The 23,715-nt window shown below is 44.9% G+C and overlaps 1 protein-coding gene across 3 annotated transcripts in view; it reads right to left on the bottom strand.

Annotated features, from left to right (window-relative positions):
* Positions 1–23,715, bottom strand: part of pard3bb (par-3 family cell polarity regulator beta b) — a 332,127-nt gene that overhangs the window by 121,904 nt on the left and 186,508 nt on the right. For all 3 annotated transcript variants that reach the window (XM_029115967.2, XM_034288552.1, XM_034288553.1), the window contains 2 exons: positions 18,428–18,640; positions 12,019–12,256 (listed from right to left, as the gene is read on the bottom strand). In XM_029115967.2, coding sequence (XP_028971800.2) covers positions 12,019–12,256; positions 18,428–18,640 — 451 coding nt within the window. The remainder of the gene's footprint in view (positions 1–12,018; positions 12,257–18,427; positions 18,641–23,715) is intronic.

The following is a 23,715-nucleotide window of genomic DNA, read 5'->3' as shown; positions in this document are numbered from 1 at the left end:
ATGGTGAAAGTAGTGATGGTGATATTAGTGATGGTGAAAGTAGTGATAGTGATATTAGTGATGGTGTTGGTAGTGATGGTGAAAGTAGTGATGGTGATATTATCGATGGTGAAAGTAGTGATGGTGATATTAGTGATGGTGATATTAGTGATGGTGAAAGTAGTGATAGTGATATTAGTGATGGTGTTGGTAGTGATGGTGAAAGTAGTGATGGTGATATTAGTGATGGTGAAAGTAGTGATGGTGATATTAGTGATGGTGTTGGTTATAGTAATGGTGGTGATTCTGAAAATGTAATAGTGATGGTTTTACAGATGAAACAAATTATCTTCCATACAGTCTGATCCTCTCTTCCACTGTAGGGGCAATCAGGTATTCAGCAAGCAAGCCCCATTCAGAGCATTATGTTAATCAGAACATCACATCTACCTGAATCAAAGGGGAATGATTGAACTGAACCGGGCTTCCATTTAAAAGAGCTGGGAGATTATTCCTATGGAGATGCAGCACTGGGGAGACATCCGGAGGGAGGGAGTGTGATCCGTCATCATGTACAGCCCAAGGGAAGGTTGGCCTATCTCCAGCACCTTCAACCACAACTGCCTCACAGGACCAGTTACTATGGCAAAGAGGATGAATTAGCAACACAGTATGCTGCAATTATTCACCTCATGACACCTGGCAACAAGACCAGATCCAATTAGAACAGACTGTTTTCAGTCTTCCGGTCCATTCACAATCAGGCTGAACAGACTGCTTTCTGTCTTCTGGTCCATTCAAAATCAGGCAGAACAGACTGCTTTCTGTCTTCTTGTCCATTCACAATCAGGCTGAACAGACTGTTTTCTGTCTTCTGATCCATTCACAATCAGGCTGAACATAGTTAAATATGAATTGAATTGAATTGAAAGGCCTACATGTGGCACGTTGATGTGAATAGTACATTCCAACCTGTTTACACCCTACGGAGACGCCTGGACCTGGTCACATCCATGCTTACCGTTTCAGTCAGGGTGATTTCACTGTCCTTTCAGTCTGCCGAGGAGAGGGAAATAAGAAAATAAATAAATCCCAATAAATGCCAGAGAATCATAGCTTTCCCTAAGTTAATCTGAGTATTTGTTGCACAGAGATTGCCAACTTTCATCACTCACTCGCTCTCTTGTCTTATTTATCTACAGTCATGTGCCAAAAACTGATTAATCTACAATCAGAAGCAGTCAAAAGGGTTCAATCAACTTCCCTTGATGAAATGTGATTCTGCAGGTTTCATGAAGACGTGCTATCTATTCGTCGGAAACATATGCAAATGCCTTTATTACATCACATCTTTGCTTCTAATGTCGCAAAAATTACGTCAACATTTTAACTTAATTTGATTGTAAATGTTGGAGAAAAAAGGCTTACAGAAATGCTAATCGTCCATCTCTCCCTCCTGTCTCTCCATGACAGCAGCAGGCAGCACTGCTAAAGGGAATATTTAAGCAGGACCATCTGCAGCATGTCTTTCTAGCTCCGTTTAGAGTCTATTAGCAGACACACACTGAGGAACCTCCTCCACACACACACTGAGGAACCTCCTCCACAGTCACACTGAACACACACACTGAGCAACCTCCTCCACACACACACTGAGGAACCTCCTCCACAGCCATGCTGAACACACACACTGAGGAACCTCCGCCACACACACAAACAGAGGAACTTCCTCTACACACACACACTGAGGAACCTCCTCCACACACACACACACACACACACACACACACACACACAAAGGAACCTCCACACACACACACACACACACACACACACACACACACACACACACACACACACACAGAGGAACCTCCTCCACAGCCACACTGAACACACATTGAGCAACCTCCTCCACACACACACACAGAGGAACCTCCTCCACACACACACACACACACACAGAGGACCCTCCTCCACAGCCACACTGAACACACATTGAGCAACCTCCTCCACACACACATGGAGGAACCTCCTCCCCACACACACACACACACACACACACACACACACAGAACAACCTCCTCCACACACACACTGAGGAACCTCCTCCATAGCCACACACACTGAGGAAATTCCTCCACACACACACACACTGAAAAACCTCCTCCACACACACACTGAGGAACCTCCTCCACAGCCATGCTGAACACACACTGAGCAACCTCCTCCACACACACACACACACACACACACACACACACACACACACACACACACACACAGAGGAACCTCCTCCACACACACACACACACAGAGGAACCTCCTCAACACACACACACACACACACACACCTACTCCACACACGCAGAGCAATCTCCTTCACACTGAGCAACCTCCTCCACACACACAGTGAGGAACCTCCTCCACACACACACAGTGAGGAACCTCCTCCACACACACACAGTGAGGAACCTCCTCCACAAACACACACTGAGGAACCTCCTCCACACACACAGAGGAATCTCCTCCACAGACACACGCACACACACTGAGGAACGTCCTCCAAACACACACACACACACACACTGAGGAACCTCCTCCACACAAACACACTGAGGAACCTCCTCCACACAAACACACTGAGCAACCTCCTCCACACACACACTGAGCAACGTCCTCCACACAAACACACTGAGCAACGTCCTCCACACACACACTGAGGAACGTCCTCCACACACACACTGAGGAACGTCCTCCACACACACACACACTGAGGAACGTCCTCCACACACACACTGAGGAACCTCCTCCACACACACACACTGAGGAACCTCCTCCACAAACACGCACAGAGCAACCTCCTCCACACACACGCACAGAGCAACCTCCTCCACACACACACACACTGAGGAACCTCCTCCACACACATGCACAGAGCAACCTCCTCCACACACACACACACACACAGAGCAACCACCTCCACACACACAGAGCAACCTCCTCCACACACACACACACTGAGGAACCTCCTCAAGTTCCCCTGTTATTCAGAAACACACACACAATACACAAAAACTATCTGTTTACTCTACTTTTCATTCCAGATTGTAGATTTCATGCCGGGCGTAGAACTGCAACTATCTGTCCTCACTTCTCATACAATGCTTGATAACATCTCATACCACGCATCATCATGAAATGCAATGCATCAGTGTGTAATACACCGCCTCATTGTGTAATACACCGCCTCATTGTGTAACACACCGCCTCGTTGTGTAATACACCGCCTCGTTGTGTAATACACCGCCTCGTTGTGTAATACACCGCCTCGTTGTGTAACACACCGCCTCATTGTGTAACACACCGCCTCATTGTGTAACACACCGCCTCATTGTGTAACACACCGCCTCATTGTGTAACACACCGCCTCATTGTGTAACACACCGCCTCATTGTGTAACACACCGCCTCATTGTGTAATACACCGCCTCATTGTGTAATACACCGCCTCATTGTGTAATACACTGCCTCATTGTGTAATACACTGCCTCATTGTGTAATACACCGCCTCATTGTGTAATACACCGCCTCATTGTGTAATACACCGCCTCATTGTGTAATGCAATGTCTCACTATGTAGCACATATCTTTTATCATGTAATTTAACCTTTCAGATACATTTTACATTTACATTTTAGCCATTTAGCAGACAAGTAAGGGTAAATTCATTTAGCGGACATTATTCTCAAGAGCAAGGGTATAGTGCCTTGTCCAGGGACTCAACTACAATTGGCCTAGTTGGTATTCGAACCAGGAAAATTCCAATTACAAGCCTGACTCCATAACCACTGAGGCCACTGACACCAGATATAAGCCTCTGGTCTCTCTTTCAGATATAGTCCTGTGTTACCTCATCCAGATATAGGCCTGTGTTACCTCGTCCAGATATAGGCCTGTGTTACCTCGTCCAGATATAGGCCTGTGTTACCTCGTCCAGATATAGGCCTGTGTTACCTCGTCCAGATATAGGCCTGTGTTACCTCGTCCAGATATAGGCCTGTGTTACCTCGTCCAGATATAGGCCTGTGTTACCTCGTCCAGATATAGGCCTGTGTTACCTCGTCCAGATATAGGCCTGTGTCACCTCGTCCAGATATAGACCTGTGTCATCTACACCAAATATAGGCCTGCGTTCTCTCTTCCAGATATAGGCCTACGTTATCTCTTCTAGATATAGACCTGTGTTATCTCCTCCAGATATAGGCCTGATGCCTGCTCAATCTGAGCCCTACATGAAGGGCTCCCAACCAGTCGGTAAGAGACTTGTTTTTAATTGGCAGAAAGAAGGAACCATCTGTCACACTGTTCAGTAGTTTAGGATCTCATCACAACAGGTTCATTCCAAATGGCACCCGGATCTCTACATTGCACACTATCTGTAGTTCCGGATCTGATTAGGGTTTCATCACACACTAAGGCAGCCTAAAAACAGGCTTTGCACATTTTTCAGTTGAGATATATTTTTTTAATACATATCATTTCTTTAAGTTGTTGATATAATTGCATGCATGTGGTTTGTTTCACCAACTGTGTTGTAGGATGAAAGTCAGTATGTATAGTTTGTCTAGCTGGCGATCTGGGTGTCTCATGTAAGCATTTACATTCTGTTGAGGAACATCAACATCATATTGCCCTTCTGGGTTTAAAGCAGGGTATCTCTATGTTTGGAGTCATCCTCAATGGTTTAAAGCAGGGTATCTCTATGTTTGGAGTCATCCTCAAAGGTTTAAAGCAGGGTATCTCTATGTTTGGAGTCATCCTCAATGGTTTAAAGCAGGGTATCTCTATGTTTTGAGTAATCCTCAATGGTTTAAAGCAGGGTATCTCTACGTTTGGTGTCATCCTCAATGGTTTAAAGCAGGATATATATATGTTTGGTGTCTTCCTCAATGGTTTAAAGCAGAGTATCTCTATGTTTGGAGTCATCCTCAATGGTTTTAAATACATATCTAGCGTCTGACCTTCACACAATATACCCCTCAGATAGAAATAGAATGCCAAAGAAGGTTTACTAACATGTATGCATTGTGAGTATACACTCACCTAAAGGATTATTAGGAACACCTGTTCCATTTCTCATTAATGCAATTATACCATACCATCTTCTTCCGCTTATCCAGGGCCGGGTCGCGGGGGCAGCAGTCTAAGCAGGGATGCCCAAACTTCCCTCTCCCCAGACACTTCCTCTAGCTCTTCCGGGGGGACACCGAGGCGTTCCCAGGCCAGCCGGGAGACATAGTCCCTCCAGCGTGTCCTAGGTCTTCCCCGGGGTCTCCTCCCGGTGGGACGGGACCGGAACACCTTCCCAGGAAGGCGTTCCGGAGGCATCCGAAAAAGATGCCCAAGCCACCTCAGCTGACCCCTCTCGATGTGGAGGAGCAGCGGCTCTACTCTGAGCTCCTCCCGGGTGACTGAGCTTCTCACCCTATCTCTAAGAGATCGCCCGGCCACCCTGCGGAGAAAGCTCATTTCGGCCGCCTGTATCCGGGATCTTGTCCTTTCGGTCATGACCCAAAGCTCATGACCATAGGTGAGAGTAGGAACGTAGATTGACTGGTAAATCGAGAGCTTCGCCTTGCGGCTCAGCTCTTTCTTCACCACGACAGACCGATACATCGACTGCATTACTGCAGAAGCTGCACCAATCCGTCTGTCAATATCCCGTTCCATCCTTCCCTCACTCTTGAACAAGACCCCTAGATACTTAAACTCCTCCACTTGAGGCAGGCACTCTCCACCAACCTGAAGTGGGCAAGCCACCCTTTTCCGACTGAGGACCATGGCCTCGGATTTGGAGGTACTGATTTTCATCCCCACCGCTTCACACTCGGCTGCAAACCGTCCCAGCGCATGCTGAAGGTCCTGGTTAGAAGGGGCCAACACGACAACATCATCTGCAAAGAGCAGAGACCCCTCCAAGAACTGCCACCTTAACGTGGTGGAGGGGTTTGAGTACCCGAGTGACCCTAGGAGCTATGTTGTCTGGGGTTATATGCCCCTGGTAGGGTCTCCCAAGGCAAACAGGTCTTAGGTGACGGGTCAGACTAAGAGCGGTTCAAACCCCCCTTAATGATGAATAAAATTATGAGTACCGTGACGTCGCCCGGTATGGCGCAGCCGGGGCCCCACCCTGGAGCCAGGCCCGGGGTTGGGGCTCGTATGCGAGCGCCTGGTGGCCGGGCCTTCCCCCATGGGGCCCGGCCGGGCTCAGCCCGAACGGGCGACGTGGGGCCGCCCTCCCGTGGGCTCACCACCCACAGGAGGGACCATAAGGGGCCGGTGCGAAGAGGATCGGGCGGCAGTCGAAGGCGGGGGCCTAGACAACCCGATCTCTGGACATGGAAACTGGCTCTAGGGACTTGGAATGTCACCTCGCTGGCGGGGAAGGAGCCTGAGCTAGTGCGTGAGGTTGAGAGGTTCCGATTAGAGATAGTCGGGATCACCTCTACGCACGGCTTGGGCTCTGGAACCACACTCCTTGAGAGAGGATGGACTCTAATGCAATTATCTAATCAACCAATCACATGGCAGTTGCTTCAAAGCATTTAGGGGTGTGGTCATGGTCAAGACAATCTCCTGAACTCCAAACTGAATGTCAGAATGGGAAAGAAAGGTGATTTAAGCAATTTTGAGCGTGGCATGGTTGTTGGTCCCAGACGGGCCGGTATTTCACAATCAGCTCAGTTACTGGGATTTTCACGCACAACCATTTCTAGGGTTTACAAAGAATGGTGTGAAAAGGGAAAAACATGGGCGAAAATGCCTTGTTGATGCTAGATGTCAGAGGAGAATGGGCCGACTGATTCAAGCTGATAGAAGAGCAACTTTGAAATAACCACTCGTTACAACCGAGGTATGCAGCAAAGCATTTGTGAAGCCACAACACGCACAACCTTGAGGCGGATGGGCTACAACAGCAGAAGACCCCACTGGGTACCACTCATCTCCACTACAAATAGGAAAAAGAGGCTACAATTTGCACGAGCTCACCAAAATTGGACAGTTGAAGACTGGAAGAATGTTGCCTAGTCTGATGATTCTCGATTTCTGTTGAGACATTCAGATGGTAGAGTCAGAATTTGGCTTAAACAGAATGAGAACATGGATCCATCATGCCTTGTTACCACTGTGCAGGCTGGTGGTGGTGGTGTAATGGTGTGGGGGATGTTTTCTTGGCACACTTTAGGCCCCTTAGTGCCAATTGGGCATGGTTTAAATGCCATGGCCTACCTGAGCATTGTTTCTGACCATGTCCATCCCTTTATGACCACCATGTACCCATCCTCTGATGGCTACTTCCAGCAGGATAATCAACTGCAAGATGCTATCCTATCAATATGGGCCAACATTTCTAAAGAATGCTTTCAGCACCTTGTTGAATCAATGCCACGTAGAATTAAGGCAGTTCTGAAGGCGAAAGTGGGTCAAACACAGGATTAGTATGGTGTTCCTAATAATCCTTTAGGTGACTGTTTGTCTTTCATACTAAGCCTAAAACCTTCAAATCTAAAATCTATTGCAATTTATTATATTTTGTATATAACTATTATAATATATTTGCAGGCTAATATATTTTAAGCTTCTGAAAAATACATAGAATTCCAAACTGCAAGTTATTTTGTCCATTACATTCTTTCTTCTGTGCTTTCTGACCGTTAAAGTATTTTTCTCACCGCCTGACAACCAAAGCATTTAAAACCTTAAAAGGAAAACCTCTTTCAATGCAGGAAAATCATTTCACTAATGGCAGACTGGAAGTGCGCCCCAAACCAAACCCCATTTCCAATTCAGGGCACCATTTGTGAGTAGGCCCCTGGCCAATGGAGTGCACTAAGCAACATATAGGAGGCCATTAGAGGGACTCAGCCTAGAGCTGGACTTTGACGTCAGCTTTGAGCCTTAGATAAAGCCAAAATTAAGAATAATGACTGCTTATTAAGGTAATTATGTAATATTTCACTGTAAATAATAAGGTATTCAGGAACATAATCTCCCTGATGAAATTAGTCTGTCTGAAGACAAGATCTGGAAGTGTTTAGCATTCTAGGGTCTCACAACACGCCACTGTTTGTAGATACAAGTCTTGGACATTTTTTTTATAGATTATTATTTTGTAGATTACAACACATTTTTGAGTTTTCCAGTGATGCCTATCATTATAATATATCATTAAGGTATAACTACACATTTCTACATCTAACTTGGAAACAGCTTCTTATTCACACTAACTCAGGCAGATTGTTTTCCTTTCCCTTGTCAAACCTTTGATGACAATCAGACAAAATACCGAGACTACACTTATTTTCGATCCTGTAGTGTGCCAATCTTGGAGTGCGTGTGTTTGTTTATGTCCGCTTCTGAGTGTGTGTGTCTGTGTGTGAATTTATATATTTGAGTTGGTGTACATTAATAGAGCATGTACTGTGGAGCTGGAGTGGAGGTGGTGTGGGGCTGGAGGGGAGGGGGTGTGGGGCTGGAGTGGAGGTGGTGTGGGTCTGGAGTGGAGGGGGTGTGGGTCTGGAGTGAAGGTGGTGTGGGGCTGGAGTGGAGGTGGTGTGGGGCAGGAGTGGAGGGGGTGTGGGTCTGGAGTGGAGGGGGTGTGGGTCTGGAGTGGAGGGGGTGTGGGTCTGGAGTGGAGGTGGTTTGGAGCTGGAGGGGAGGTGGTGTGGATGTGGAGTGGAGGTGGTGTGGTGCTGGAGTGGAGGTGGTGTGGGTCTGGAGTGGAGGTGGTTTGGAGCTGGAGGGGAGGTGGTGTGGATGTGGAGTGGAGGTGGTGTGGGTCTGGAGTGGAGGGGGTGTGGGTCTGGAGTGGAGGTGGTGTGGGGCTGGAGTGGAGGTGGTGTGGAGCTGGAGGGGAGGTGGTGTGGATGTGGATGTGGAGTGGAGGTGGTGTGGTGCTGGAGTGGAGGGGGTGTGGGTCTGGAGTGGAGGGGGTGTGGGTCTGGAGTGGAGGTGGTGTGGTGCTGGAGGGGAGCTGGTGTGGGGCTGGAGTGGAAGTGGTTTGGAGCTGGAGGGGAGCTGGTGTGAGGCTGGAGTGGAGGTGGTGTGGGGCAGGAGTGGAGGTAGTTTGGAGCTGGAGGGGAGGTGGTGTGGATGTGGATGTGGAGTGGAGGTGGTGTGGCGCTGGAGTGGAGGTGGTGTGGGGCAGGAGTGGAGGTGGTGTGGGTCTGGAGTGGAGGTGGTGTGGGGCAGGAGTGGAGCAGGAGTTGGGCTGGAATGGAGCTGGAGTGGAGGTGTTGTGGGGCTGGAGTCAAGATTGTGTGGGGCTGGAGTGGAGGTGGTGTGGCGCAGGAGTGGAGGTGGTGTGGCGCAGGAGTGGAGGTGGTGTGGCGCAAGAGTGGGTGTTCCTTTGGTTGATGCCTGGCAATGTGGGTGGATTGATTTCCTGCCTTTTGGGCCCTGTCTGGGGCATCCCCCGGGTAGGACCATAGTGTTGCTGGACCCCCCTGTCTCAGTCCCAAGGTCTTATGCTGCTATACTATTGTGCTGGGGGATTGGGTCAGTTCTCCTTCCCCACTATAAATCGTTGTTGATATGAGTAATGTAATTTTCCCAGTCTTCTCCCTTTTTAAACTTTAGGAGGACATGAGGTCCTGGTACCTGCTGAGTACCTGGTTTGGGGGGGCCCGTTGCTGTCCCTGTCCTTGTCCATCGGGTCATACTTCTGACCTAGTCTAAATGTAAATACACTCTGGATTTAGCCCACCACCATTTATAAATTATTCCAATTGGACTCTTAATATCTCACCTGGCACAGCCAGAAGAGGACTGGTCACCCCTCTGAGCATGGGTCCTTTCTAGGTTTCTTCCTAAATTTCTGCCTTCTTAGAGAGATTTTCCTAGCCACTGAAATCCAACACTACTGTTGTTTCCTCTTAGGGTTTAAGTCTGTGTGTTTCTGTAAAAGCACTTTGTGACAACTGCTGTTGTAAAAAGGGCTTTATAAATACATTTGATTGATTGAATGAGTGACGCGGGAGATGGTCTGGGGCTGTTATTTCACTAGAGCATGAAGCAGGTTTATAGAACGCATGGCCTTCCGTACTACTGATTGCTGCTCAGCCTCTGGTCTTGGGCCGTTCTTCAATTTCACTTCTGGACTTAAACAACTCTTTCTGACAGACTCATCGGCCTGACAGAAAGAAAAAAGAATCCTTCTCCGCACCAGACCGTCTCCCTCCCACGCGCCGGCCCAGGCCATCTTCTGATGTGTAATGGCCCCTAAATGAATGCAGTGTTTCAGTTCAGGATGTGGAGAGAGAGATCACTTTGTCTCTGTGGTGAGGAGAATAATGGCTGAGAGTCCGGTCTCAGCAGATGCTCACTGAGGGGGTAGATACTAGCACAATGATTCTCCCTGCGCATTAGGATCCAACCTGACTGGGGCACAGAGGCGAACAGAACCGTGAGTGTGTATCAAGACACCCAATCATCAGAAATATACTCTTTCCTCCAAGCTAATAAATATGGATCAGAGAGAGATAGAAAGAAATGGGGAGATGTTACTGCCTCATCAACTCACATACGCACGCTTTGCTCCGCTGAAGACAGAGTCTCACTGTGGGACAGGAAACAAAATGACTCTATTCAGACAGCAGGTCAGGTGAGAAGAGGTGTTCAAAATTAGAAGAAAAATGAAAAAAAGAAAGGGGGTGCAGGAAGATGAAGAGGCGGAAGAAGAAAGAGTACATATGGCTTGAGACGACAAAAAGATGTGGAAACGGAGCTGCACTTTCTAACCTCCTGCCTAATGTACGATAACATTAGAGACACATTTTCCCTCAGATCATACAGGCCCACTGAGAATGTGAAATAACATCAAACATCGATAAACTGCGGCATCAACAATGTGCAGTCACAGCATAACAATCTGGGACCCGTTGCCAATAGAAAAGGGCAACCAGTCGAGCAAACTGTGAACGGAAATAATTTCAGAAAACGTATGACCAAAATGTAACTCACTCTGGATAAGACTGCCTGCTGAATGACTGAACAGAAATGTCTTCATCTTTTCTTGCGACAGAAAGAAGCAGAAAGAGTGATTGTTTATTGCATCATAAACATCACAGGATCTTCAACATATTTGTGCTAGACTGCTGGTATGCTAATCAGACATCGATAAAACGGGCCGGTCTCCAAATGTACCCCTCCCTCCCGTAGTTAATTACCATTCCAATAAGACCCCAGCGCCTCTCTCCTTCCCCTGGGCCGGGCTGTCACCCTCCGACACGGGTAGGGAATGGAGCCTTGTCTCCCCACAACAACAAGGCTGCGTTACGAGTGGCTCCAGGCAGTCAGCGTGGGATCCCCTGGCGGGCCGCTCCCCAGTTCTATCTACGAGACCCCCGCTAGGAGACCTACGCAGGTTCGCACCAGGCCCGGCTGGGTCAGAGACATCCTGGGACAAACCCTGACAGGGCAAGGAGCGCTGAAAGGGATTAACCAGCAACAACACGGGGACTTGGAGACGTTCTAATGTTTTAGGAATGTCAAAGAAATAATCACTGGACATGTCACACACCAAACAAACAAACACAACATACCTTCACATGTCTTAGCGGCGTGATACAGATCGCCAGGCCTGAATAATGAAGGGTTGAACCAGGCTAACCAGAATAATGAAGGGTTGAACCAGGCTAACCGGAATAATGAAGGGTTGAACCAGTCTAACCTGAATAATGAAGGGTTGAACCAGTCTAACCAGAATAATGAAGGGTTGAACCAGTTTAACCAGAATAATGAAGGGTTGAACCAGTCTAACCGGAATAATGAAGGGTTGAACCAGTCTAACCTGAATAATGAAGGGTTGAACCAGTCTAACCTGAATAATGAAGGGTTGAACCAGTCTAACCTGAATAATGAAGCGCTGAACCAGTCTAACCTGAATAATGAAGGACTGAACCAGTCTAACCTGAATAATGAAGGGTTGAACCAGTCTAACCTGAATAATGAAGGGTTGAACCAGTCTAACCTGTCTTACCTCAAAAGTCCAAAACCTATCTTCTTTGACTTCTTGTCTGGCTCCTCCACATCTTCTGTTCTCTTGTCTTTCTTCTCCTTTCCTTTCCCCTTCTCTTTCTGCTTATCTTTCTTCTTTTCTTTGGCTTTTTTCTTCTTGTCTTTCTTGGGTTTGCTCTCCTCCATGGCGTCCCCGACACCCTGGCGTGAGGAACCGCTGGCTGGAGTGTCCCGGCCGGAACTCTGGTCTGACAGGTCATCTGGAGGTCAAACCGGAGACACGGGATGTTAGTCAACACGCGCACGCACAGACACACTCACGCACGCACACACACACATTCCCCCCTCTGCTGTTTCCACTGGGGATCGTTTCATGACTTCATGGTAGATTAATTAAGTATTAATTAACTAACCAATTAATGCAGGACACTGATGTGATCCTGACTGTTGAAGACTCATTATACTGCAAGTGGAAACACTTAGTGTGACAATCCTCTACACACACAGTGGATGAGGTTTCTGAGTTGATGATGGAAGGAGAAGAGAAGCAGAGGGAGTGAGACAGACAGACAGAGACAGATGGAGAGACAGACAGAGAAAGACACAGAGATAGTCGTGAAACTCATCCATCATCCATAAGCCCCACAGTAAGATGACGGACTCCCTTTGCCAGTAGAATTCAGATCAGGAAACTCTTGCTACTTCTGACAGACAGTATAACAGTTGGTCCAGCTTCCCTTGGCAGAGCGTTGTACCCCCCCCCCCCCTCCCCCCTCCCCTCACACACAATGGCCATGAGCGACTGAATGTTATTTATTTGTTTATTTACCCCCTTTATCTTATAGCAATTCTGCTGTGTCACATCCATGACCTTATCTAGTCGCAGCCACTCCCCTACAGCACAGGGCCCCGTCGGGCCGTCCAATCACGCTGCTTATCTAGTCGCAGCCACACCCCTACAGCACAGGGCCCCGTCGGGCCGTCCAATCACACTGCTTATCTAGTCTCAGCCACTCCCCTACAACTCAGGGCCCCGCCAGGCCGTCCAATCACACTGCTTATCTAGTCTCAGCCACTCCCCTACAGCTCAGGTTCCGACCGGGCCGTCCAATCAAACTGCTTATCTAGTCGCAGACAGGAAGTAGAGAAGCGACGCTCCCAATCAGACGTCCCTCTCACCCGTTCTCGGCAAAACAGAATCAGCCCTTAGTGGGACTCCTGGTCACTGGTGGTGCCATGAGATACACAGGGATGTTGGACTTCTGTGGTAATATTACTCCTTATGGAAAAGAACGGGCTGCTTGAGGCAAACTCCAAGAAATAGAGAGAGAGAGAGATGGAGAGAGAGAGATGGAGGGAGAGAGAGAGATGGAGGGAGAGAGAGATGGAGGGAGAGAGAGAGTTGGAGGGAGAAAGAGATGGAGGGAGAGAGAGATGGAGGGAGAGAGATGGAGGGAGAAAGAGGGGGGAGACAAAACTCCACATTTCCTGTTACAGCAAAATTACCTTGAATATACTGTTTACTTACAGATATTTTTGTCATCACCGTTGTTTATGCTTCTCTTTTTCAACTTTCCCCAAACCAAATAAAGTCCTTTAAATTGATAGAGATCAGCTCACGTATTTGTCAGGCAAAATGCAGCAATGTGCAACTAGAGCAAAAGACGTGCAACACGGCGACACAAGGAAAGAACCAGCAGAGCAACATAAACATCAGGAATCTAACCTGCATTTACCTACATATTCATTAGCCTTGTCTGTCTTACACATAACTATTTGTATATATTAAACAAACAGTATGCAGCTCATAGCTTTCGTTGTTATTTATTTTGTTTCTTTTGCCCACTAGCTTCGGCAATGTAAACAAATGGTTCCCATGCCAATTAAGAAAGGAAAATTAATTGTGATAGAGGCAGTCAGAGAAATAGAAAGGCAGACAGCGAGAGATAGAGGCAGACAGAGAGAGATAGAGGCCCAGACAGAGAGAGATAGAGGCGCAGACAGAGAGAGATAGAGGCGCAGACAGAGAGAGATAGAGGCAGACAGAGAGAGATAGAGGCAGACAGAGAGAGATAGAGGCAGACATTGGGGGCGAGATAAAGAGAAAGGAAGTAAGAGGCTGTCTAGTGAAAGGGAGGCAGGGGCCAGATGACATGTCCACCTGTTACTGGCCAAGAGACCCTTCAGGGAGGCTGAGAGAAGGGGAAGTGTGAAGAGACCCATCAGCCTGGGCATCTACTGAGGCGGTGAGGTGTTGGCTACCTCTCTATCTCTGTCCATTTCCTGTCAGTCTCTCTCTCCATCTGTCTTACTGTCTCAGTGTTTGCCTCAGCAGGCCGGGCCTCTCTGAGTAGAGACACAGACGTGAGGGTGACAGAGAAAGTGTGTGTCTGTCAGGAAGTACCATATATGGCATATATGTGTTTCAGTCACACTACATTTAACTAATCAGGCATGAGGGGGTGTGGTATATGGTAAATATACAACAATCATTCAACATTTAACCAATCAGGAACGAGAGGGTGTGGTATATGGCCAATATAAAATGGTATACAAACCAACAATATTAGAAGATAATGTAATAAAAACTAATAAATTAGTAGATATACTTTTCGTCATACCTGTGGTATATGCTCTCATAAACAACAGCCTTCAGCCAATCAGCATTAAGTATTTGAACCAGCTGGTTTATGTAAGCAATAAAGGCACGGGGGTTGTGGTAGCACGACGCATTGCAGTGGTATATTGGCAAAAAACCACAAAGCCCCAAGATGCCCTACTGGCCTAATAAACCAGTTACAGACACAATTAGAGCAGTAAAAAGTGATATGATGTCACACCCGTGGTATGTGATCTAATATACCACAGCTATCAGCCAATCAGCATTCAGGGTTCAATCCATCTGGCTAATAAAACGCAGCATCCAACTTATACTCCATGGCACAAAACTAGACGTTCTCCTTTCCCCGTCCAAAAAAGTACTAAATCAGCTGATAAATAAGAGTTTCAGAGTCACTGGGCTCCTCGCTCTCATCCACGCTCCTGTTTGCCTTGGTTGTGGCGGCGTCTGGAAACTGCTTGGGGAAACAGCTAGCTGGGGGTTTAAAGCTAAACAGAAGCCTAGCATCTGAATGACAGAGATAACTCCAGACATTCAGCCCAAACTCATTCCCAGTAGAGCAGCAGTGTTAAAACACACCATGTTTCACAACAGACAAACCCCCCTCTCCCCCGCTCCAACGATAACTCCCTCCTTCCTCCTGCTACCGCTCGCTCCCCACGGCATGCATTCACTCCCAACAAATGGAGGAGAGAAGTTGGAGTAGTGAATGGATATGGGCATGGCTGTGATGTTTTAAAAGGCGGGCATTATTCATGGACACAGTGGATTCTCTGTGGTCTGTTCAAAGACAGAAACACTATAATATGCATCAACATGCCTTTGTTGAGACACGACAAACCATAACGCAAATATTAATCCCTGGGACACAAAGCCTGGAGAGGAGGTGGGGGAGGAGGAGTGGTGAGAGGGAGGTGTGGGGGGGATACGGGTGAGAGAGGAGGTAGAGAGTGGGGGGAGAGATGGGGATGGAGGGGGAGAGAGGGAGGGGGAGAGATGGGAATGGAGGGGGGGTTGGGAGGGGGCGGATAGGGAGGGTGAGACGGGGAGAGTGAAGGAGGTTGAGAGAGAGAACGCATCGGTCAACAGAACAGAAAAGCTACTTCTGGGCTATATGACAGACGAAAGACTGAACACAAACACTAACAAGTGGGAGAATGACTGAGGAGAGATGAAGTGACTGGAGAGAGAGATTCCAGGCTAAATACCAACCATACTCTAAACCACACTCAGGGTTGGGTAGGTTACTTTGTAAATGTAATCTGTTAGTTACAAGTTACCTGTCCACATTTGGAATCAGTAACGCAACTTTTTGATTACTCAAATTCAGTAACAATCTGATTACATTGAATAACTTTTAGATTACTTTGATATTAGGACACATTAGAAAACAAATAAGAATAGCCTATAACCAATTGAACACCTTTTGTGGGATCAATCAATGTTAGAGTTTACATAGCTGGACAAAAACAGAATTTGGATTTTAACTTAGGGGTTTTGTACAGTGCCTTTGGAAAAGGTTTTAAACCATTTCTTTCTACTTCAATATGATTGGGCCACGTCTCTACATTACACGCCCATCAATCCAATAACCCTTGATCTTCCAGAATCTTACTTTTCATCTGAACATAACCCAAAATCCTAGGAAGTGTAAGCCTATTCTGTTATTTGTATTTTATTCATGTTTTTTATTGCTTCAAAATATTGTTGACAAATAAACAGCAATTTCTCAAAAAGGGTACTGACATTATTGCAAATAAAAATCAAGATATCCGTCGCTTTCCCTGTGTAAACAAAATCTGCAGTAGTCTAATGTTTTGCTCCACAACCACCAACATTGTCAGAACGTTGCAGAAACCCCCGGCACGCAAATGCCCGATCGCAGTCGTGAACACCCGCACACGTACAGTATGTTACACCCACGCAAACTTAACATGCCATTATTAGGGCCACCAGAAATGGATTTTCAAAACGCAAATGAAATAAATAAACTGTGATTATACACCTGCACTCTCAGCTTAAACTCAATGTTGTCAGCAGCCAATGATAACCAATGGATGCAATATTCTGAGATGCAAACCAAGCAGAATCACATGGCCTATCAGTATGGAGTTGAGATGCATCAAATGAAAATCAGCCTTTGGCAGAGTTCTTCCCAACACACCTTTTCAACTCAAATGTCCTGATAAAACATTACATGGAATTTATCTTGATGGGAGAGACATGTAACTGCTATCCAACAAATAGTTGCCTAATCTTTTAAACAATTCCTGTGTGAAAAAGATATAACACCAGGTAGGCCTATCGCCTATCACTGTTCTGAGAAAGATGCGCGGACAGTGTATAACTAAATCACATTTAATATGGGTCTAATATTATCGCAGATATACTCTGTTTTTACCAGCCAAACAAACAACCAAAACAGGAGAAAATGAAAGTTGCTCTTCATCGGCCACTAATCTAGTTATGCATGCACACTTTTGCACGCATGGTATTAATTTTTACAGCTGTGCTGATGATACACAGCTGTATATCTCTGTATCCCCTGATTATTTTAGCTCTATCGAAACCTTAATTAAATGCATCTCTTACATAAATGAGAGAAAACAACTTTCAACTTAACAAGGATAAAAGTCCATTGGTTAATGGTGTCATGGCCCAAAAAGAGAAACTGAACATAATTGTTCTTGTTAGACCTAAAATTGACCAACCAAGGTAAAGGTCTAGACCACTGCATGCTTTAATCACCACAAGGCTCAACAATCACAATTCCCCCCGGTTTAGTCTCACCCCCAAAAAACATCCGCAAACTGCAAAATTAATTCAGACCACAGCAGCTTGCTGTCGAAAAAATAAAAAGAACACAAAACACCTGTTTTGAAGTCCTTGCCTTGGCTGGCAGTTAATGTTACGGTTAATGTCATTTACAAAATAGCTACGTTCCTTCTTAAAGCCCTTAATGGTCAAGCACATGAATAGATGTCTGACAGGCTTTTTAGATATGTGCCTGGTCCGTCCCACAGATCTTCTGGCGTTTTGAGGTCATAACGTTTAGGGAGGCTCTTCCGGCCAGCTTTAGAACCTCTGGTCTGAGGGACATTTTTAAATAAGATCTTTAGCGATGCAATTTAAATGGCATTTAATTTGTCCTATCTTGATTTTAGGTTCGACATTTTCCCAAATCCATTTTATTTTAATTCACATGCATTGGTTTATCAAACCCTTGCAATTATCAATATTATTATTTTAATTTTGTTAAATACGAGCATTTTATTTACTCTATCACAAGTCCCTCATCTGATGTTAGTTTACTCTGAACTTGGTCTTGGTTGTCATCGGTTCTGGGTCCAGACACCGTTCTTTAGAAATGAAAGCTCATGGAACCACTTGGCAAAGTTGCCTGAATTTCCCACCTCTCACAGCGTAGACTACTTTCAAAGCAGTAGTGTGTTATGCCAGATATCTACAGGTGATGCTTCATATGAAATGATGGCGGACGTGTAAATCAAATGCCCCAGATTGTGTGTGTATGTGTGTTAATGTGTATACAAGTGTATATGTGTGAATGCATGTGTGTGTATGTGTTAATGTGTATATGTGTGAATGTGTGTGTATGTGTTAATGTGTATCTATGTGTATATGTTTGAATGCATGTGTGTGTATGTGTTAATTTGTGTATATGTGTGAATGTGTGTGTATGTGTTAATGTGTGTATATGTGTGTGTGTATGTGTTAATGTGTATCTATGTGTATATGTATGTGTGTGTATGTGTTAATGTGTATATATGTGTGTTTCTCTCTGACGTCTCACCGTCATCATCCTCCGCTGGGCCATCGTAGGACTTGTCGATGGCAGCTCTGAAGCTCTCATTGCAGCCCCGCCCCCTCACCATGTGTGGGCGGGGTCTGTGGAAGGGCAGGAGGTCGTTCTTCCTCATCTCCAGCATGGCCGTCTGGAGACTCTCTAAGGAGCTGGACTTCTTCAGACCCAGGGTAGGGCCGAGGTCCAGGGCGGGGGAGGGCTCTGATGAGTGGAGAGGAGAGAGTGTTATTGGAGGTGGAAAGAAAGACAGAGTGAGAGAGGTGAAGGGGCCTGAAAGAGAAAGGAAAAAGGAGAGAGAGACCAGATGGAATTAGGAGACAGACATAGCTCCTCCCCCCTGCCCTAAGGCAAGGCTCCCACCCCAGATCCCTAACCCGGGCTCTTCATTCAGCCACCTCTGGGATCTTGGCTGTCCCACACCTTCCGGGCAGTTACTGAGCCACAGTCAAAACTATTTTTTCTGGTGACTCAATGGTGGAACCAGCTTCCCTTGAAGGCTGGATTGCAGAATATCTACTGATCAACAAAAACATCTGAAAACTCACCTTTTCAAAGAGTACTATAAATATTTCCACTCCAACCACCTCTTTCTGTTGTCATTTGTTAACTTCTTATGTTTTAGGTTTATTATTTGTATGGTTTTCTTTCTAGCACTGACCATTGCCAATAACTACTTCATTAATCGCCATTAACTACTAAACATGAATTAACATGCACTTACTACTAAACAGTAGTAAATGCATGTAAATATTAAATGTATGCACTTGCTGTAAGTTGCTCTGGTTGACAGCGTCTGCTGAATGACTAAAATGTAAATTAAAAATGGTCTCTGATTGACTCCTACATTCAAAAACATGCCAAGTCAGAATGTGTCAATAAAAGCTTAAATGTGTGTGTCAAGTGACAAGATATAATGAGATCCAGTGGAGGGCAAGCACTGTGATGTGATCTAGCATCATATTATTACACTGTGATGTGACCTAGCATCATATTATTACACAGTGATGTGACCTAGCATCATATTAATAGACTGTGATGTGACCTAGCATCATATTATTACACTGTGATGTGACATAGCATTATATTATTACACTGTGATGTGACATAGCATCATATTATTAAACTGTGATGTGACCTAGTATCATACTATTACACTGTGATGTGACCTAGCATCATACTATTACACTGTGATGTGACCTAGTATCATACTATTACACTGTGATGTGACCTAGCATCATATTATTACACTGTGATGTGACCTAGCATCATATTATTACACAGTGATGTGACCTAGCATCATATTATTACACTGTGATGTGACCTAGCATCATATTATTACACTGTGATGTGACCTAGTATCATATTATTACACTGATGTGACCTAGCATCATATTATTACACTGTGATGTGACCTAGCATCATATTATTACACTGTGATGTGACCTAGCATCATATTATTACACTGTGATGTGACCTAGCATCATATTATTACACAGTGATGTGACCTAGCATCATATTATTACACAGTGATGTGACCTAGCATCATATTATTATACTGTGATGTGACCTAGCATCATATTATTACACTGTGATGTGACCTAGCATCATATTATTACACTGTGATGTGACCTAGCATCATATTATTACACTGTGATGTGACCTAGCATCATATTATTAAACTGTGATGTGACCTGGCATCATATTATTACACTGTGATGTGACCTAGTATCATATTATTACACTGTGATGTGACCTAGTATCATATTATAACACAGTGATGTGACCTAGTATCATATTATTACACTGTGATGTGACCTAGCATCATATTATTACACAGTGATGTGACCTAGCATCATATTATTACACTGTGATGTGACCTAGCATCATATTATTAAACTGTGATGTGACCTGGCATCATATTATTACACTGTGATGTGACCTAGTATCATATTATTACACTGTGATGTGACCTAGCATCATATTATAACACAGTGATGTGACCAAGCATCATAATATTAAACTGATGTGACAAAGCATTAGATCTGTCATGATCCAAGTGACGGGATGTGAAATGATTGATACGTGTCTGTACGGTCTTCTGCCGTCTCACATGATACATCAGTGACCCCAGAAACCAATGACACCAACAACACTGTTCCAGATGAGACTGTGTTTGTGTTTGGAGATCTGATGAATCACGACCAGTCCCATGATAATTACACAACTAAATATAAACATAACACTTCTCAATCTCCTATACCCTCCCTCTCCTTTCTCTCTTTCTCTCCCCATCTCTCCATCCCTCTCTCCTTCCATCCTCACCATCTCTCCCTCCCTCTCTCCTTCCGTCCTCACCATCTCTCCCTCTCTCAATCTCTCTCTTTGTTTCCCATAAACAGAAGAATCCCCAGATATGCATTTTTCTTTCTTTGTTCCTGTATTTCTTTCAAAAACTGTTGTCTCCTGACAGTACTTTCCCCCCCCTCATTACAAACAGGCCACTTCAGGTCAGTCAACAACACAACTAGTTAGCTTTATAAAACCAAAAAAGCCTAGTTCAGTCAGCTCACAATTATAAGTAATAAATGTAGTTGCCCTCCTTGGTTTGGAAACCGGGTCTCCCTCATAGGAGGCTGTCTTTAACCACTAGACCATGGAGATGTACATCTGTCAAAAGATGGTGAAGCATTTCAACATTAGATCATTTTGTCACGCATTAACATCACGCCAAGTTTGAATATTCCGTTAGACACCATTAACCATTGTGTTAAACTGACTAACGTTTCTTACTAAGTTTACCTCCACCACAAATATCATCTATGAACTGTATGGCTTTTGTCACTGGCCGTTTTAACAGCTTATCAGCATATTATTAATAGGCTTACTAGTACCTACTAACTTACTGCTTGGGATAGTCATAAGAATTGAGCAATTGCTAGCGAGACTGAAGATGAACTGATACAATAACTATCAATACAGGTGAAGACAACTGACTTTTACATCAAGAGAAAAGACAAGGGAATCGTGGAAACCCCTACTTGTTCACTGCCCAAGGGGTTATGATGTAGCTTATATTACCCTAAAAAGCATGCACGGATGCGTACTTCGAAAATAGGATGAACATTCTGGGTAGCCCACATGACAGCTGTGTCTTCAACCAAGACACCACGGAGCTGCACGGTTATCAGGTGTCGGCATAAAGCCTCGTCATTAGATCATTTTGTCACGCATTAACATCACGTCAAGTTTGAATATTTTGCTCGGCAACATTAAGCATTGTGTTAAACTGACTAACGTTTCTTATTGAGTTTACCTCCAACACAAAGAGCTGTATTGCTCGTGTCACTGGACGTTTTAACAGCTCATTAGCGATTATTATTCAAGTGAAAAGACGAGAGAATTGTGTAGCAAAATTGTTGTCTATGCTGAACAAATCCTAATGCATAATTCTGTCAGTCAGTAAGTCAGTCAGTCAGTCAGTAAGAGACAGTCGCTCTTTTAGGCCAGGTCTGCTTACGCGGTCCGGCAATAAAACTCATCATATTTTAAGTGAGCCATTCTGTGTAATCCATCTCCTTATCAATGAAAAAACAAATCCTCCTGTGATTACACTAGTCCTGTAATATGCAACCCTAACAACTTCCAAATCAGAGGGAGAAGAGTGTCTGATTCAGCCTATCCATATTATCAGTTAGGATGGGTCTGATTGAGTCTGTCCATATTATCAGTTAGGATGGGTCTGATTCAGTCTGTCCATATTATCAGTTAGGATGGGTCTGATTGAGTCTGTCCATATTATCAGTTAGGATGTGTCTGATTCAGTCTGTCCATATTATCAGTTAGGATGGGTCTGATTCAGTCTGTCCATATTATCAGTTAGGATGGGTCTGATTCAGTCTGTCCATATTATCAGTTAGGATGGGTCTGATTGAGTCTGTCCATATTATCAGTTAGGATGTGTCTGATTCAGCCTGTCCATATTATCAGTTAGGATGGGTCTGATTCAGTCTGTCCATATTATCAGTTAGGATGGGTCTGATTCAGTCTGTCCATATTATCAGTTAGGATGGGTCTGATTGAGTCTGTCCATATTATCAGTTAGGATGTGTCTGATTCAGCCTGTCCATATTATCAGTTAGGATGGGTCTGATTCAGTCTGTCCATATTATCAGTTAGGATGGGTCTGATTCAGTCTGTCCATATTATCAGATAGGATGGGTCTGATTCAGTCTGTCCATATTATCAGTTAGGATGGGTCTGATTCAGTCTGTCCATATTATCAGTTAGGATGGGTCTGATTCAGTCTGTCCATATTATCAGTTAGGATGGGTCTGATTCAGTCTGTCCATATTATCAGTTAGGATGGGTCTGATTCAGTCTGTCCATATTATCAGTTAGGATGGGTCTGATTCAGTCTGTCCATATTATCAGTTAGGATGGGTCTGATTCAGTCTGTCCATATTATCAGTTAGGATGGGTCTGATTCAGTCTGTCCATATTATCAGTTAGGATGGGTCTGATTCAGTCTGTCCATATTATCAGTTAGGATGGGTCTGATTCAGTCTGTCCATATTATCAGTTAGGATGGGTCTGATTCAGTCTGTCCATATTATCAGTTAGGATGGGTCTGATTCAGTCTGTCCATATTATCAGTTAGGATGGGTCTGATTCAGTCTGTCCATATTATCAGTTAGGATGGGTCTGATTCAGTCTGTCCATATTATCAGTTAGGATGGGTCTGATTCAGTCTGTCCATATTATCAGTTAGGATGGGTCTGATTCAGTCTGTCCATATTATCAGTTAGGATGGGTCTGATTCAGCCTGTCCATATTATCAGTTAGGATGGGTCTGATTCAGTCTGTCCATATTATCAGTTAGGATGGGTCTGATTCAGTCTGTCCATATTATCAGTTAGGATGGGTCTGATTCAGTCTGTCCATATTATCAGTTAGGATGGGTCTGATTCAGTCTGTCCATATTATCAGTTAGGATGGGTCTGATTCAGTCTGTCCATATTATCAGTTAGGATGGGTCTGATTCAGTCTGTCCATATTATCAGTTAGGATGGGTCTGATTCAGTCTGTCCATATTATCAGTTAGGATGGGTCTGATTCAGTCTGTCCATATTATCAGTTAGGATGTGTCTGATTCAGTCTGTCCATATTATCAGTTAGGATGGGTCTGATTCAGTCTGTCCATATTATCAGTTAGGATGGGTCTGATTCAGTCTGTCCATATTATCAGTTAGGATGGGTCTGATTCAGTCTGTCCATAT

The sequence above is a fragment of the Esox lucius genome, chromosome 20, assembly GCF_011004845.1.
Source record: "Esox lucius isolate fEsoLuc1 chromosome 20, fEsoLuc1.pri, whole genome shotgun sequence".
NCBI lineage: Eukaryota > Metazoa > Chordata > Actinopteri > Esociformes > Esocidae > Esox > Esox lucius.
The sequence above is the reverse complement of the archived record's forward strand: the minus strand, read 5'-3'. Positions and strand labels throughout refer to the sequence as shown.